Below are 15,471 nucleotides of genomic sequence, written 5' to 3'. Positions count from 1 at the left end.
TTCATGGCCTCCCGGACTGCGTCGGCCATCTTGGCGGCTCCCCGAAAGAAGTCGGCCATCTTGGCTCGTCGACGGAGCGCCAAGTTGAGCTGCCTCGATTCTCTGTATTTTCTCCGAGTCGAACGCGCGGTTCGCTCGATGCAGGGCTTCTAACGAGCGTCCAATTTCTTCTGCCTTGTCCAGGGACAGGGTTTCGCCATGGGCCAGCAACTTTTCGCGAACGCTGGCGTTCGCTACCCCATGTATGATTTGGTCTCGGACGCGCTCGTCATAGCTTGTGCCGAAGTTGCACTGTACCGCCTTCTCCTTCAATGCGGTCACGAATTCCAGGAATCCTTCTCCTTCAAACTGCTTTCGGCTGGTGAATTCGTGCCGTTCCGCCAGGACATTTGTTGACGCGGCGAACAGCCGGTCAAGCCACTGCAAGAGTCTCGGAAACTCTGACGCTGGCGGGACCGCATCAGTCGACGTTGACGCTGCGCCGGTCAACTGCCTTGCTGCTTCGCTTGAAGCTGACGCTGCGCTGGTTAACTGCCTTGCTGCTTCCTGCTCCTTGGCTGCAAAGTGCTTCCGTTGTCCCTCACGCCCGAGAGCGCTGACGAGCGCAGACGCTCGCCGTGCGTCCGGCCAGTCGCCGCCGCCGGCCGCTTCGAGGTGGGCCTGAAAAATTTTTTTCCAGCGGTACCAGGGAATTAACGGAGGGCCGGGCACTTCAAGAAAAACAGGAAGGTTCGCCGTAAATGCCATGCCGGGTAGCGTGCAGGAGGCAAGCCGGAGCTCGCCGCAGGAATAGGCAAGGAAGAGCAAGAGGGAGAGTAGGCCTAGGCTCGGAAGCCTCGCGACGCCAAGTGCGTCGGCGGCGTTTGCCGGCCGTGCAGACACAGGAAGGGACACTTCACTTACGAAGCTCATTGGTTTCCCGGGGCTTCGGTCGGAACCGTTGCGGGAATCCCATCCTCGTCGCCAAATGATGTTGTGTCGGCAGCGGCAGGCAAGCGGGGGGCCCCGACCAGCGAACGCGCGGCTAACGCCGGCGCAGTAAAGGAGACGCAGAGCGAACTGCTCCCGTTGAAAACTGGAACGAAGACTCGGCCACCCTCGGCCGTTTATTGCTAATAAAGGGTTCACACGCCAGATGACACCTCCCGGTTGGTCCAATGCTCATCACATGACAGAAGGGGGGTGCGCCATCTAGCTAAACAACTACAAAATATACATGTGTGATGACACATAGATCTGACAGGGGGCGACACTATACTACACTCTTCCTCCTCAGAATCTTCTCCGTGCAGCACGTCCCTGACAATTTCTTCTTCGGTAAGCGAGCCGGCTGTAACAACGCCGTCATCAATGCCGACGTAATCAGCGAGTGTCACCGCATCCGGCAGAACTCCTCCAAAATCCTCGCAGTCATCTCCATTGTCATCTAGCAACACTTCGGCCACTGCATCATCGCCAGGCTCACGCACAACGAAGCCACTGTGTCTAAAACAGTTGGCGACGACGTGCGCGGGCGTGTTGTGCCAAACGTAGGCAAGGATGTTGACCGCGCTCAAAAGATTCACGTCGTACTGCTTGCCGACTTCATGGCACAGGAGCATTCGTTCCAGCACGCGCCTGCGGTATTTCGTCTTGACATACTGAATTATGCCTTGGTCCATCAGTTGGAGGGCCAATGTTGTGTTCGGCGGCAAGAAAACAACTTCTATGTTGTCCAGTCCGGTGACACTGTTATGTGCACTACAATTGTCCAGCACCATTAACACTTTGCGGTTCTTTGCGGAAAACTGTCGGTCTAACTTCTGCATCCAGCCACGAAAAATTTCCGACGTCATCTAGGCCTTTTTATTCGCTCGGTATTCCACCGGAAGAGCAGGCATGTTCTTAAAGCACCGTGGCTTTTGTGCCTTTCCAATGACGACAAGCGGCAAGCGCTCTGTTCCTGTCATGTTGGCGGCTAAAAGAATGGTGACGCGTTCCTTGGATCTTTTGCCACCGATGCACGGATCTCCTTTCATGGTCACAGTTTTGTCTGGCAAAGCCTTAAAGAAAAGTGCTGTTTCATCAGCATTAAATATGTCATTTGGATCGTAGGCGGCGATGTGCTCGAGCAGCTGAGCGTTCTTCCAGTTGTTGGCAACGTCTTCGTTGACAGCGCCTCTTTCGCCGCACACGGTCTTAAAAACGAGGCCATGTCGCTCTCTGAAGCGTGCGCACCACCCTTCCGATGCCTTGAATGCATCGATATGCATCATCAGTGCAAACCTCTCGACTTGCGCCATGATGAGGGGTCCACTCAATGGCAGATTCGCATTACGTGAGTCGACCACCCACCGAAGCAAAGCCTCTTCCAACTCTGGATGAGCTGCTGTTCGCAGACGCTTTCGTGACGCTCGAAACTTCTCGCTTTCGAACGCCTGAAGAATCTGTTCTTCATTTTTCACATACGTGCTCAAGGTACTTCTTTTCACGTCGTACTTCTTCATAGCTTCTTGTCGAGAGAGTCCGTCCTTCAGGGCCCGCAAAATTTCCACCTTGGTAGCCAAGTCCTTCGCCTCGTATTTCGGCCGCTTCGCCGGCGTTGCCATCGGCGGAGAATGCAGTGACAAGGGCGCACAACAGAAAAGCAGCAATAAAGTTCAATAACTGAGCTGTGCTAAATCCAGCGGTCCTCGGCAAAACAGCGTGCAAGGATGTAGCGCACCAACAGCAACAAAGCGACAAAATGGCCGCGCGACACATGCAAAAACAAAAAAAAGCACCCATCCAGCCACAAGTCGAGCCAATTGGATTGGATTGGCCAAGTTTCAGCCACTTGATGTCAATGACGATGCTGCGTTTGGGCAGCGAGGCGTTGGTTTGGGTATCACTTTTGTGCCGCGTTTGCCGTATTTTCGTTTTTGAGCCCCTGTGACTGCCTGAAATCGTTCGAATTATCCGAGGTGGGCTGGAATCCGTCCGAATTAACGAGAGTTTCGTCCCATAGACTCCTATGTATAATTGTAGGGACCAGGCGCGAAGGCCGAATTATCGAATTTTCCGAATTAACGGAAGTCGAATTAACGAGCTTTCACTGTACACCCTACCCGAGACTCTCCGCGATTTCTAGCTGCAGGCTGGTTTGGGAATAATGTCAAGATAAAGGTTAAGACGTGAGCATATCGCAGCACGCGATGTGAAGGCGACTGCTATTGTGTTCAGCTAGAATCACCATTGTGCCCAGCACCATCCAAGTGTCGTCATTGCATGCAAATGTTTAATGGGCAGATAGGATTAATTAATTAATTATGGGGTTTTACGTGCCAAAACCACTTTCTGATTATGAGGCACGCCATAGTGGAGGACTCCGGAAATTTTGACCTCCTGGGGTTCTTTAACGTGCACCTAAATCTAAGTACACGGGTGTTTTCACATTTCGCCCCCATCGAAATGTGGCCGCTGTGGCCGGGATTCGATCCCGTGACCTCGTGCTCAGCAGCCGAACACCATAGCCACTGAGCAACCACGGCGGGTGGCAGATAGGATGGCCACATATGTGGAGTCACCAGGTGGACTAGGGGAGAAAAATATCTCGTGCAAAAGCATGCAGAGTTCCAATCGACTCCACAGATTTTCTTTTATCTCTTTTCTTTTCTTTTGTGGAACAGTCCGAGCTGCTCCAAGAAATGATCAATCTCAATCTGCCTTTGAAACACACAGTTGGTACTCCGGATGTCCAATTGGAACGGTTCAAAAAAGAGCAGGAAATGTGGAGGTGGGAGTGCTCTGAATCTGTCGTTAGAATTAACATTAAGTGATTAATTAGTGAACATGTCCAAAAGAGCATCATGCTGAGAAGGGAGCTTTCAGAAGGGGGAAATGGCACAAACGTGAGACACAACTTTCATAAACACTGCGAAAATACCATATTTGCATGATTGTAACGCACGCATATTTGAATGCATTTTTCATACAAAAAAATTACACATTGGAATTCTACTAATTCTACTCAAATAACTAATTCTACTCAAAATAAAAGATGAAATTTATTCATACATATACATAAATAAAAAGCTCAATGTAAGGTAGCTAGCCACACTGTTGTCGGAATGATTTGTCTGAGGAAAACAACGCTCAGAGACAGTGTAAGGTGGGTCCATGGTGCGTGGAATGCCCTCCCGCAGACAATAGTTGCGTGAGCCTTCAAGAGGTGTGGCATTTCTAATGGAATAAATGGAACTGAAAATGACTTTCTCTGGTCGATAAACAGCGAAAAGGAGGTGTCTCAGACTACGATAGCGACATGCCACTAAAATTCAGCTGTGTGCGTGCTGGTGCGCCTTTGTATGTTCCATGAAATTCTTTCAACATGCTACGCGTCGACTCAGGTTTCGTTACTTGATGTGTGCGCTAGAATCGGCGCCAAGTTATTTTTATATGTATATTTAGGTGGCAATATAACTGCGTTATACAGTAGAACCTCACTGTTACGTTCCTCACTGCTGCATTTTCCCGGCTGCTACGTCGTTTTCATCCGGTCCCGGCATAGCTTCCATAGGATCCAATGTATGAGGAACCCCACTGTTACGTAGTAGCTGTGAAAACGTTCCTGCATGATACGTCGCAACTTAGCACCCCGAACCCGCCTGGGCTAAAGTAGGCAACGCGCTCTAACCGCCATTTTGGCTTTTGACGAGCTTTGGCTGGGCTTGGCCGGGCTGGGCTATAGAACTGACTGCAAGAAGCCGCACGCCAGTTCGAGAGGCTGCCACTAAGTGGCGATTTGTGAAAAATGCTCTAACTATCATCACTGTGATTACGGTCACCGCATGGTTTTTAGACGGGTCGACTCACGGAGGAAGGAAGCTCGGGAGAGGCCCTGACGTCACACTTTGTGAAGCTAAAGTGAAGCCGGAAGTTGGTGTTGCTCATGGCGTTGCTCCGCCTATTGGGCCAGCTCTCCTCTCTTGTTTACATTTCTCGCGAAACCACACCGCGCCACGCAACCGGGCTGCTTGGACGCGCGCGCTCCGCAGCAATACTAAACAATCGTTAGCACGATTACGCAAAAGAGGGCAAAATTTCCCACGGATATTCCTTCGTCTGTTGCCATTGCCGTGGCACGGTGACGAGGAGGAGCACGAGCCGCATGATGCCGGGGAGTTGCCAAATCCTAGCTTTGGAGAAGCGGTCGCGGCTCTGGACCTCCTCCGCAGGTACGTCGTCTTCACAGCGACGCTGACAGCAATGCGGCCTTCCAGGCTGTTGAGAAACGTGTGGTGATTTCTAGCGAGCGAAAGAAACGGCAAGCCACCATTCTAGACTTTTTTAAGTCCTAAGTGCACTCTGGGGAAAAAAATTGTCTATAGTTGAAGCTGAACTTTTTTCATTCATTTTTGGAGCTTTCCTCACTGTTGCGTTTTCCTGGCTGTTACGTTTCTTTTCCCCGGTCTGGTGAAAAATGTATGAACGGGGTTCCACTGTAATTGGTGGCACAGTATAATCGTGCAAATGTGGTAACTCTAATGGCATAACATGCCCCATTCATAAAAGGCAAACCGTAGTCGTACTGTCTAGGGGTGCGCATGGAAGACAAGGACACAGCTCACAGACACACATATGGGAGTATTTTTTAAAATTTATTACCCGCCCCTTTTTTTTGTGTTCTAGGAACTGAAATCTATTTTAAAAATTTCAGTAGCACTTGCCTACGTGGCTTAGTGTGGCTCACTTTGTCCTTCTTTTTCAACATGCACCCAGCAGAGTATGAATTACCAATTTGGCCAAGAAGCAGCACTCTGAAACTGTAGTCAAGCACTGGTAATGAAAAAGCTGCATTATATTCAAAGCAGAGTGTATTGCTGGACCTGTTGGTGCTCCAACTTTTTGAAAGTAAGAAGCTAGAAAGCAAAATGATATTATGGCAGAGGTGAACAATGTGACAGGACATGAAAGTGACGGGATAAATCTGTTCAATATTTGTGGCTGAGTACCATTCAGAACGTCATGGAAGGGCAACAAATCAACTTCTAATCTTGGCTGCAGAGCTGGTTGTGTGAAGGTGTGATTAGCTGCCTGGATTGATAAGAATAAAAAAATGGCTGTGGCTTAGGTAAGGTTAAGCCCAGGATGCGAAGCATACTAGCCTTTATTTTAGTTGTTGAACCACTGTTTAGCCTGGTGAACTGCTGTTGCTTGGCTATATTTGGTTCGTCTAGACGAAGAAACAACTCATGCATTACTTCTTCGCCTTCAAGAGTGGAACGCGACAGCGTTCCCGTCGACCCGCCAAGGGGTGTAAGACAATGGGCTACAGGGCAGCGACTACGCGCCCCGCATTGGACGCGGTGAGCGTCGAGCAAAGCAGCGTTCGGCGCGGCAACGAAATGTGCGCCTGAGCAAGAGACGCACGCCTTAGAAACAGCTCGTTTCTAAGGCAACACCGCATTCACTAGAGGCGCTTTTGTACCGCGTTGAAGCATCGTAATCGTGGCTCAGTGGTAGCGTCTCCGTCCCACACTCCGGAGACCCTGGTTCGATTCCCACCCAGCCCGTCTTGCAAGAGTTGAGCCAAAGCCACTTCTCCTCTGTCGTGACGTCACGGTGTCACGTGATTTCATGGTCACCGCCGCGCCTGAGGAGCTGGGTTGAGCCCTCGTAATATGCTTCGCATAAAATTGACCTGGTGTCAAGCCTTGCCAGTATGCGGTATATAAAATTCTGGAGAAATGGTGGATTGCTAAGCATCATTAAGTCTGAGCAATCTGTCAATTTTATTTTCCAGAGAGTTTGTGAAGCGGACCCTACAAACCCCCAGGTTCTGGAGTATGTACAGCTTATTGAGCGAAATGGTACGTGCACCTTTACCTCTTTTTTTCTTTATTGCTAGAGCTAACTGTATGCTTGAGGGACATCCATAGGTAAAATACTGCTTGAAGACAGTGCAGACAGTTAGCTTGAAGCAGTAAAGATGGCTTCAAGCAAAGGTGATGAACCGATGTGGTGCGAATGATGTCAGTGAGTGCAGGAGTACTGTGCAGTCCATTCATAATGATATGTATAACGATATATTGGTTATGCAGTCACAAACTGATAAATCGGATACCGATAATCTGGCCATGCTCGGTAATTTGATTATGCTAAGGAATTTGGACAGCCTGACGGTACTGCCAATGGCCCCATAAGTTTATTGTGTAAAGATGACCGATATTTCAGACAGCTCTACATACGATTATCCGGACTCTGGCTGTGGCTGTACTGTATGCCGCCGTTATCTCCTCTGGCAACCTTGACAAGGCCTCAGACGTGGGCGTGGCCTAGGAGACGTGGGACATTAAGTATTCCCTCAGAGATCACACATTAAACGGAAATTTCTTAGACTTTGCCTTAGTTGCAGCACTATGCCTCAGAGATTTAAAAGCAAATACCCATCTTGGAGGCTTTGCCTGAATTATGGGTCGCATCAACATTGCAATCGTTGCATCCTATTCTGGCAATACCGCGCAAGGCCTGCTCTTGCCACTCTGTTCGTTGTGTTTGCCTTTTGTGCAGCGTTCCGCTATTCTGTGCTTGTTTGTTTAGTTTAAGTTCCAGACAGCACTCTGCTGGCTCCAGGAAGTCTTTCTTGTGAACTTATCAGCAGGCTGCACTAAATGGTACCAACGGTGCTCTCAAAGTCCGACTCGGAATGAGTCTCAAGTTGCAGCCCGAATGAGTCCACGACTGAAGAGCCTGAACCTGCTCCCCACCGCAGTGTGCCCAAATGCGGACATTGATGACCTGCCAGGCTGCGGTGTGCAGATTTCTGCTGCCATTACATTTGAAGACTTTGCAGACGTCGACAGCGTGGTGTTGTTGTCTGCCGAAATGGACAATAACGAAGTAATTGACCAAGTTCTCCCACCGTCAAACAGCAACTCTAACTCGGATGATGATGATGTGCTTTGCGCTCCATAGCCTTCACATGCTGACTCGAGCATTTGCAGCCCTTGCATCTACGTGCAGCGACAGCAAAAAAACTGGCAGAAATACAGGTGTACTTGGCTGCACATAAGCTGAAGTGCGTGCAGCAATGAATCAACTACTTATTCCTTGCACAGGGGCCTAAGGGGGGGGCCCTGCACCTGAACTTTTTTTTTAGTTCTTTGTCAGTATTGATAAAACTTGCCGAGTGTATGTATTTCAATGTGCTAGTTTTAGATATGCATCCAGTTTTCTTGCAGAGTAAATAGCTTTTTAGATATTGAAGAAATTCAGCTTTATTGCATAATTTGCTTGAAGGTGAGCTATCTACCAAACTATGCATGGCGTAATAAATATTGACACACGAAAACGATGTGGAACTAACAAAGAGTGCAAATAAGCAAGTGTGGTGTTCTAACCCAGTTTTACATCAAATGAGAACATTGCAAACTTCAGTGAGAGAAATCCATCTAACTGCTAAAAAAAAACATTTTTAAAGAATTTTCTAATAAATGCGACAACATTATTTCGCTTATTTGCACTCTACATAGCTTTGCCTTTCTGAAAAAAAAAAGGAATTAGTGATAGCACAAGTAGGTGCAGAGATAACGCACCTCCAAACGGCACCATCAACAAAATTGTGGATTTGAGAAAACACCGAAAAACATTTCACAACTTATATATTGAAATAAAGTATTAAAGAACGGCACCAAAGGCCATCAGTAGGCACTAGGTATAATTCATGGCGATTTGGCCATTGCCGGTCGACAACATAGCATGCACTGCGCGTACGTTCGCTTCAAAAGGATTACTCGTTTTCGGGCCCTCACTTCCCCGCGAGCTCCATCCCGACGTAACTTTACTGCAGATCTTGCAAAGCACAGTCAGTATAGTAGCAAGACCGTAATCCTGATCACCGTGTACCAGCTACGCAGAACCACCGCAAATATTACACGAGAAAACGTTGAGAACGGTCACTGCTGCAAGTCCGACGACAACGTACGGAGTAGCGGGCTTCGCGACCGAGGCTATTGTATGATTGGTGGTCGTATCTTCAACAAAACGCCGAATCTTTCGCCCCATGGTCATCGTAGATGCAATCTTGTTGAGCGCAGCATTCTCGTGCTCTTATCTTATCCACTTCCTCTTCAGTTACGACAGCTGGGTTCAATTCTTACGCGAGTGTAACCAGCGTGTGGATATGTGTGATCCGGCAAAGCAATGAGGTGTCGACGTTCGACGGCGGTATGACTAAAGCGGCGAGCTGCCGGGTATCCCGTGCCGCCTGCTACGATGGAATTCATTTAGGAAGTTTACTGTATCTCGTACGTTTCCACCCGTAATGATTCACGGAACAAAACTTTGTCAGATCTCCAGCATATCCAGCATTGCAGCCGCGAGACGAAGACAAAGTGACGACTGTTTTCGTCATTTGAGCGCTCGTGATACTTGGAGCCAATCATGACTTGCCATCTGGTCACATGCTCAAAGTGGCCAATAATAGCGTATGCCACGAATGTCTTTTTCTGTTGCTTTTTTTGTGACCGCAGCGCCGGCAGTGTTGCCAACTGACGAATAAAAAAAGCCAAAAATGTGAGCTTCCGAATGATACCAAAATTTGCGCTGGCAGAGTAGTTATCGAGTTATGCCCGACGAAAATCGGGCGCGGTTTGTCCCCAATCTAAAGGGCAACACTTGCAGATTCGCATCTTTAGATCACGGTAATGGAAGAGCTATGCGGGATTTTGTAACCGAATTTAGAAGATATGTGCGGAAACACATCAGAAACACGGAAAATAAGAATTGAGAAGTCGGAATTTTGGGCCGATTTTTGGTCCCCAAGACTCGGGTCCCCCCTTATGCTGCTCTAAGCCTAATAAATTATGAGTTTTTTGGACAAATTTTTCGGTCGAACTTTCAGTCCTTGTGAGGTCTGTAATATCGGTCGGTGACTGCATATCTGGAATGCCATAAAAAAAATTCTAAAAGAAAGCTGCCGAACATATCTTTGTAACTCCGAACCAAATTTACCACTTATGATTTAAAAAACAAGTAGAATATAGGCTATGAAATAGAAAACATTTATGTATCTCTCTAAACAGCATGTCAACCTTTGTGAGTGCTGAAATAGGTATAAATGTGCACTTGCTTTCACGGAACTTTCAGGTTCACAACTGTAGTGTGCATAGCATCATTTAGCGTCCGTGAAATGAGTGAGGGACTCGCTTGACACCAGTGCACTTTGCGTGAACATCGCAGGTGGGGTCAAAGATGGACCACTGTCAATCTCGTTATCACTGCCACTGCTGTTCTTACCTCCGTCCCACAAAGGCACCGTCTGTCACAACAATCACCATATAATATTTGACTTAATATTTGCCCCAAGGGCAAATATTAAGTCAAGCTAAAGTGATAATTGTGCTCGAGAATCTCTAAGGCGCCAATATTAACGCCAACAAAGCCTTAATAATTGAGAAATTGAAGTAAATGCAGGACATGATTAGAGACTCCCCTGGGGAATTCAAGTACTTGCCCGATGACGAAAGCACTCCTCAGTTGAATTCTGTAACTAGTACAGAACCACTCGTTGCATGAAACATCCTTGCATTGTATTATAAGAAGAAATAAACTGCTACTGATCCAGTTCTATTTCGTGTTTAGACAAAAGAACTGATGGGAATTGCCCTTGACAATGACGTGGGTGGCGAAACGGTTGCGTTTTCTCTCGACTCCATGCTGCCCGTTGTTGTGCCGCAGCGGCAGGAGGCGGGGGCCCGGCGTCCGTAGAGCGCGCGGTGAGCGCCCAACGCAGAGAGGGAGACGCGGAGGCAACTGCTCCTGATGAAACCGGACAAAGGACTCGGCCGGCTCGCGGCCGTTTATTACACGTAGACTTCACTCACCAGATGGCACCTCCTGATTGGTCCATACTCGACACATGACCGAAGGGGGGTGCGCCATCTAGCTAGACTACACCGGAACATAAATGAATGGTAATCCGGAGATCTCTCAGAGGGAGACACTATGCAACACCCATGCTTCCGCGTTTCAGTTGTTATCGCAAAGTGGTGTGCTGGTTTTGCTGGCTCGCAAAACTCGCACAAACTGCAAGTAGCAGAGAATTCAACTTCCATGTGATGTCGTGGGATGTCTGAACAGTCCACGCCACTTGGCCATAAAGCAGGTGCAGTAGCGAATCCGCCGCTCTGAGTTTATCTGTCTTGGCTCGGTACCACTGTCTGTTTGCCGTTTTACTCACCGATGGCAGGAAAGAGTGGTGATGGCGTATGCAAAGTCAACACCCTCCCAGTTGGGAGGCAGGAGACTTTAATTTTGAAAAAGGTAGTTGGACCCTCCAAATGCAATTTTCTCGTAAAATAATATTTTCTTTGCCCAAAACAAGCGTTGCAAGGTATTTGGAATGATATTTAAACAGTCCACATTGAATGTGTATTAGCTTTTAGTATCCCTTTAAGGTTTTGGCACTATGTGAGACCACCTGTTTAAGGTGGAGGGATAATCAAAATGGCAGCAGTAGTGGCTTCAATTAAGGCTGTTTCGGACCTGCAGTCATGGCAAAAAGTACGGAAGATTGAATGGCGAAGAGTTTTTGTGTCCGAAATTTCAGATGTTCTTATACATTGACTCTATGAGGTACCGTGGCGGTGCCATGAAGGCGTCCGAATTATCAGGCATCTGGAAAATCGGTCGTTCACTGTAGGTGAAGATGCTTATTGCAATAGGGTTGGCGGTGGTAGCTGTGAATGCGGCATGCGCCAACCCGAGAGGAGATTTCCTGGTACCAGAATAAGAAACCGAGTGCGCGTCGGCGTTTTCATGTGAGACAGGTCGGCGAGTATTGCGGGAAGGCTGCCGTGGCAGGCAGCTACTGCTCTCTATCGGGCACTCGCCTTTTCCTGTTTAAATGAAGCCTAGCGGCCAAAAAAGGTATCATACAATCACAGTTGGGCGATGTCTTGAATGTTGGTGATAAAATGCTGTGTTTTCCGGGAATGTGTGAATCGGTAAAAAATAAGCATCACTCAGTTGCGTATTTTTTTCATTCTTGGTTGCGAATGTTGTTGCTGGGAAATCGTACATAAGGGATCGTATCAACAGGGTTCTACTGTAAAGGATATTTTTCCATTTGTCATGTCCAAGAAAACGAAAGTACGATTCTGCATAATTTGTGCGAGATATCCACTTCTGTATCCTTACCTTCACAGCCAAAAAAAGGTTGTCTGCGAGTATAATAGACTGGTGTTCATTTTTATGTCGTGTTCACGACCGCTTTCTCATTACGTGCAGAGCAAGGAGAGGACAGCGAGGACAGCGTGGTTGAGTGCCTGCGTCTCTTGGCTGACTTTGTGGACTGCCCCGACAACAAGGACAGCATGGATGCCTGGAGGAAGCTGTGCCACATTACGCTGCGCACGGGACACAGGTACAACAAGGTTGTCGTTAACTAGACCTCTTGCGCAAACCTTTTTGCGTGAAGGACATGCTAGACAAACATGGAGAGCTTGGGTGGGAGGACATCAACGTGGGGCCGTTTCTGTTTATACTCTCATCTCTCTGTCCTAGTACAGTCACCTGCGGGTTTTGCTGCGATAGCAGTTGTAGATGCAGTCGAAATTCATTGGCGTCGTCATGCTCTCACAATATCAACACGCATGCGGGGCCCATGTGCAAAGGGTTAGGAAGTCTGTAGAGACGTTTCTATGGACAGCTCATGTCATAGCTGATAGTTCATGGCACACCATCCCAGTGGGCTCAGTGGTTCCTACATAGCAACCGTAGCAAACACACCATGGCAGTGCTTGCTATGGAGACACTAAAGTGAAAAATGATTTCAACTGTACTGGTAAATTTTTCTTCTAAAATGCCACAAAAATCCATTTATAATGTTGAGAGGCTTGTGCTAGAAAAGCCACAAAAACAAAAGACAGGTGGTGATGCTGCCTTAAGGGGGGACGTAGCTTTGAAATTCAACTTCCTTATTTCTTCATGGATTTTGATGAAAACTGGCACAAATGTTTAGAATGTCTCCCTGATGCTTCCATAAAAGTTTCAGAGTGATACCTTGAGAACATTTTATTAAATTTGATTCAGCAGAATGTTGCAACCTCGAACTTTGTGAAGAGGCTGGGGAACTTAGAAAATGTGATAGAAGGCTTGTTAAGTACTGACTGCATAAGCTGAATGCACGCTGAAGGTCGTGACATTCTTGCTTTTTTTGTTTTTCAACACAAATTTTTTGGATTGTCATTTTTTATGTTACCTTCGTATCAAGCACACTTTCGGGGTGAACGAATAGCCACACCATAAATTTATAAAGTGTCAAAGCCTAAAAGCAAGAATGTCACGACCTGCACTGTAGCCCAAGGAACAAGACAAAAAAAAACAGTCAGAATAGGCCAAACGGTAACAAAGAAATCAGCTGCGCAAACTGAGCAGAAAGGCAAAAACACAGTTTTGAGAAAAAGGCCTTCAAAGTTTTGCCTTGCCTCCACTCTTCTAAATTGCACCAGGATTGTACCCTGCTTCAGTGAAGGTAGACTGCATTGTATTATAGTAAGATCCAATTAATTTCATAAGTTTCAAGAACCTTTACTGACCCACAACACCCCAAGCATGAAAAATTGAAATATGAAATCAGAGACGTTGGAGTGATGGGGGGGTACTGGCCCTGGGAATCAGGTGCACAATTTGATAAGTGAAAGTGTGACCGTTATTTCTGCTTCTAATAATGAACCTGTTACCACAGAGTTAATAAACATAGAGTTTCGAAAACATTTTGTGACTCAAAATTAGTTTGTGTTTTTCTTTAGTGTCCCTTTAAACACTACACTGATCTGTTTTTGATGTCCGTGCAGTGAAGACGCAGCAGTCAGGGACTGTGGCAGTCGTCTGTGGCAAGAGCGTGGCGACTATTGGTTGCCGTACCACTTCTCGCCACACCTGGATGGCAGTCCTGACACGTGGCTCCTGAAGGCACTCTTCTTGCTGGCGCTGGGACAGACCGTGGGCAAGGCAGGTGAGCGTGCCAACTTTCCTGTTGCCTATTGGTATGTTGCCAGGGACGTTTCACAGACTTTGCAAAGGTACAATTTTCTTTTGATGCACCGCTTTAAGGGGGGACACGACTCCTTGCGGCAAAAAAAAAATCGTGAGAAAAATGATTTTTTGAAAATGAAATTTTCAATATCTACAGCTAATATTACTTTAATTCACCAAGTTTCGAATCTCAAAGAAGAGTGTTTCGTCTGCAATATCAATTCATAACATCACTGCGAGCTGAATTCTGCGCAACAACAGCCCTTTTTATCGTGGCACGTAGCTCTTTTTCTATGTGCGTGATCGCAGCCATCTTGGTCTCGTTAGAAAGAGGAGCCTTCCTTCTTTAAGGGGGGATATCCTCGAAAACTGAAAAATCGCGAAAAAGTTGATTTTTGAAAAACGATATTTTTGGGTTGTATGTCTCATAAACTTCCTGTTCTGTAATTATCAGTACCTAAGTCAACCGCAAAGTACCAAAAAGCGCTACTTTTGAGGCCACCGCGGCCCACAAAACACGCACAAATGCCGAAATGAAGTCAAACTTCGTGCGCGCGCCATTCCCCGCTCATGCGGCCTGTCCGCGCCATCTTGGTGTCGTTTTGACCGTGAATTTTTCGTCTCTGTTTTGCCGCCTTGCAAAATGGCATCGTCGACGCTGTTTGGGCGCTATTGGCATTTTCCCGCGACACGTTCGGCAGTGGTACTTCAGTGGTGAGCTGCTGGGTATCCTGTGGCAACTGCATCGATGGAGTCGCTTTTGGAAGTTTCTTGCATCTTACACGTTTCCACCCATAACAATTCACGGAACGAAACTTTGTCGGACCTCCTGCATGTCCAGCACTGCACTCGTGAGATTACAGTCGACTCCCGATAATTCGAAGCCGCTTAATTGGAATTTTCGGTTAATTAGAAGTGAAGTGCTGGTCCCGTCAGTTTTGCATGTAATCCTATAGAAGAAATCGCTCGATAATTCGAAGTCCTCATCCAGTAATATTGTTTAATTAGAAGTTAATTTTCAGCCGGGATCCTCGAGGTGACCGTCATTCTTTAGTAGAATGTGCAATTTTTCAAGTGTTGCAACCGTTCCGTGCTATTTTATTATTTAGCAGGCTTATATTGAATTATGCTCTATATCGTACTGATGGGCATTTTTATTGTGAGTTTGATATGGCAGGGTTCGACTGTACTGTTTGTGCGAAAATCCTGCCTTGTGCGTCTTCCCTGATCCACAGGGTGCTACATCTCGGCAGTGGAGACAAGGCTCCTTGAGCACAACAGTGAACTGCTGGAAAAGTTCCAGGCGGCGCAGGAGCAGGTGCTGCGTGCTCCCGGGCTGGACCACCTGTTGGAAGAGCTTCTACAGGCAGCACGTCACTTCACCAGCTGACACTACCCCATCCACCAGTAGTACTGTGAAGGCCCACCAAGTGAATATATTAGGCATGAGCGAATAGCGGTTTTTTCACCTCA

At 47.3% G+C, this 15,471-nt stretch overlaps 1 protein-coding gene across 1 annotated transcript in view; it reads left to right on the top strand.

Moving 5' to 3' along the window:
* The window catches only part of LOC135910238 (uncharacterized), a 53,426-nt gene extending 37,955 nt beyond the window's left edge, over positions 1-15,471 (top strand). The window contains exons 9-12 of the mRNA XM_065442291.2: positions 6,764-6,830; positions 12,250-12,385; positions 13,818-13,978; positions 15,234-15,471. Coding sequence (XP_065298363.1) covers positions 6,764-6,830; positions 12,250-12,385; positions 13,818-13,978; positions 15,234-15,388 — 519 coding nt within the window. The 3' untranslated portion in view covers positions 15,389-15,471. The remainder of the gene's footprint in view (positions 1-6,763; positions 6,831-12,249; positions 12,386-13,817; positions 13,979-15,233) is intronic.

This window comes from Dermacentor albipictus, chromosome 10 (genome assembly GCF_038994185.2).
Source record: "Dermacentor albipictus isolate Rhodes 1998 colony chromosome 10, USDA_Dalb.pri_finalv2, whole genome shotgun sequence".
In the NCBI taxonomy this organism is placed as follows: Eukaryota; Metazoa; Arthropoda; class Arachnida; order Ixodida; family Ixodidae; genus Dermacentor; species Dermacentor albipictus.
This window is presented reverse-complemented; position numbering and strand designations above follow the sequence as displayed.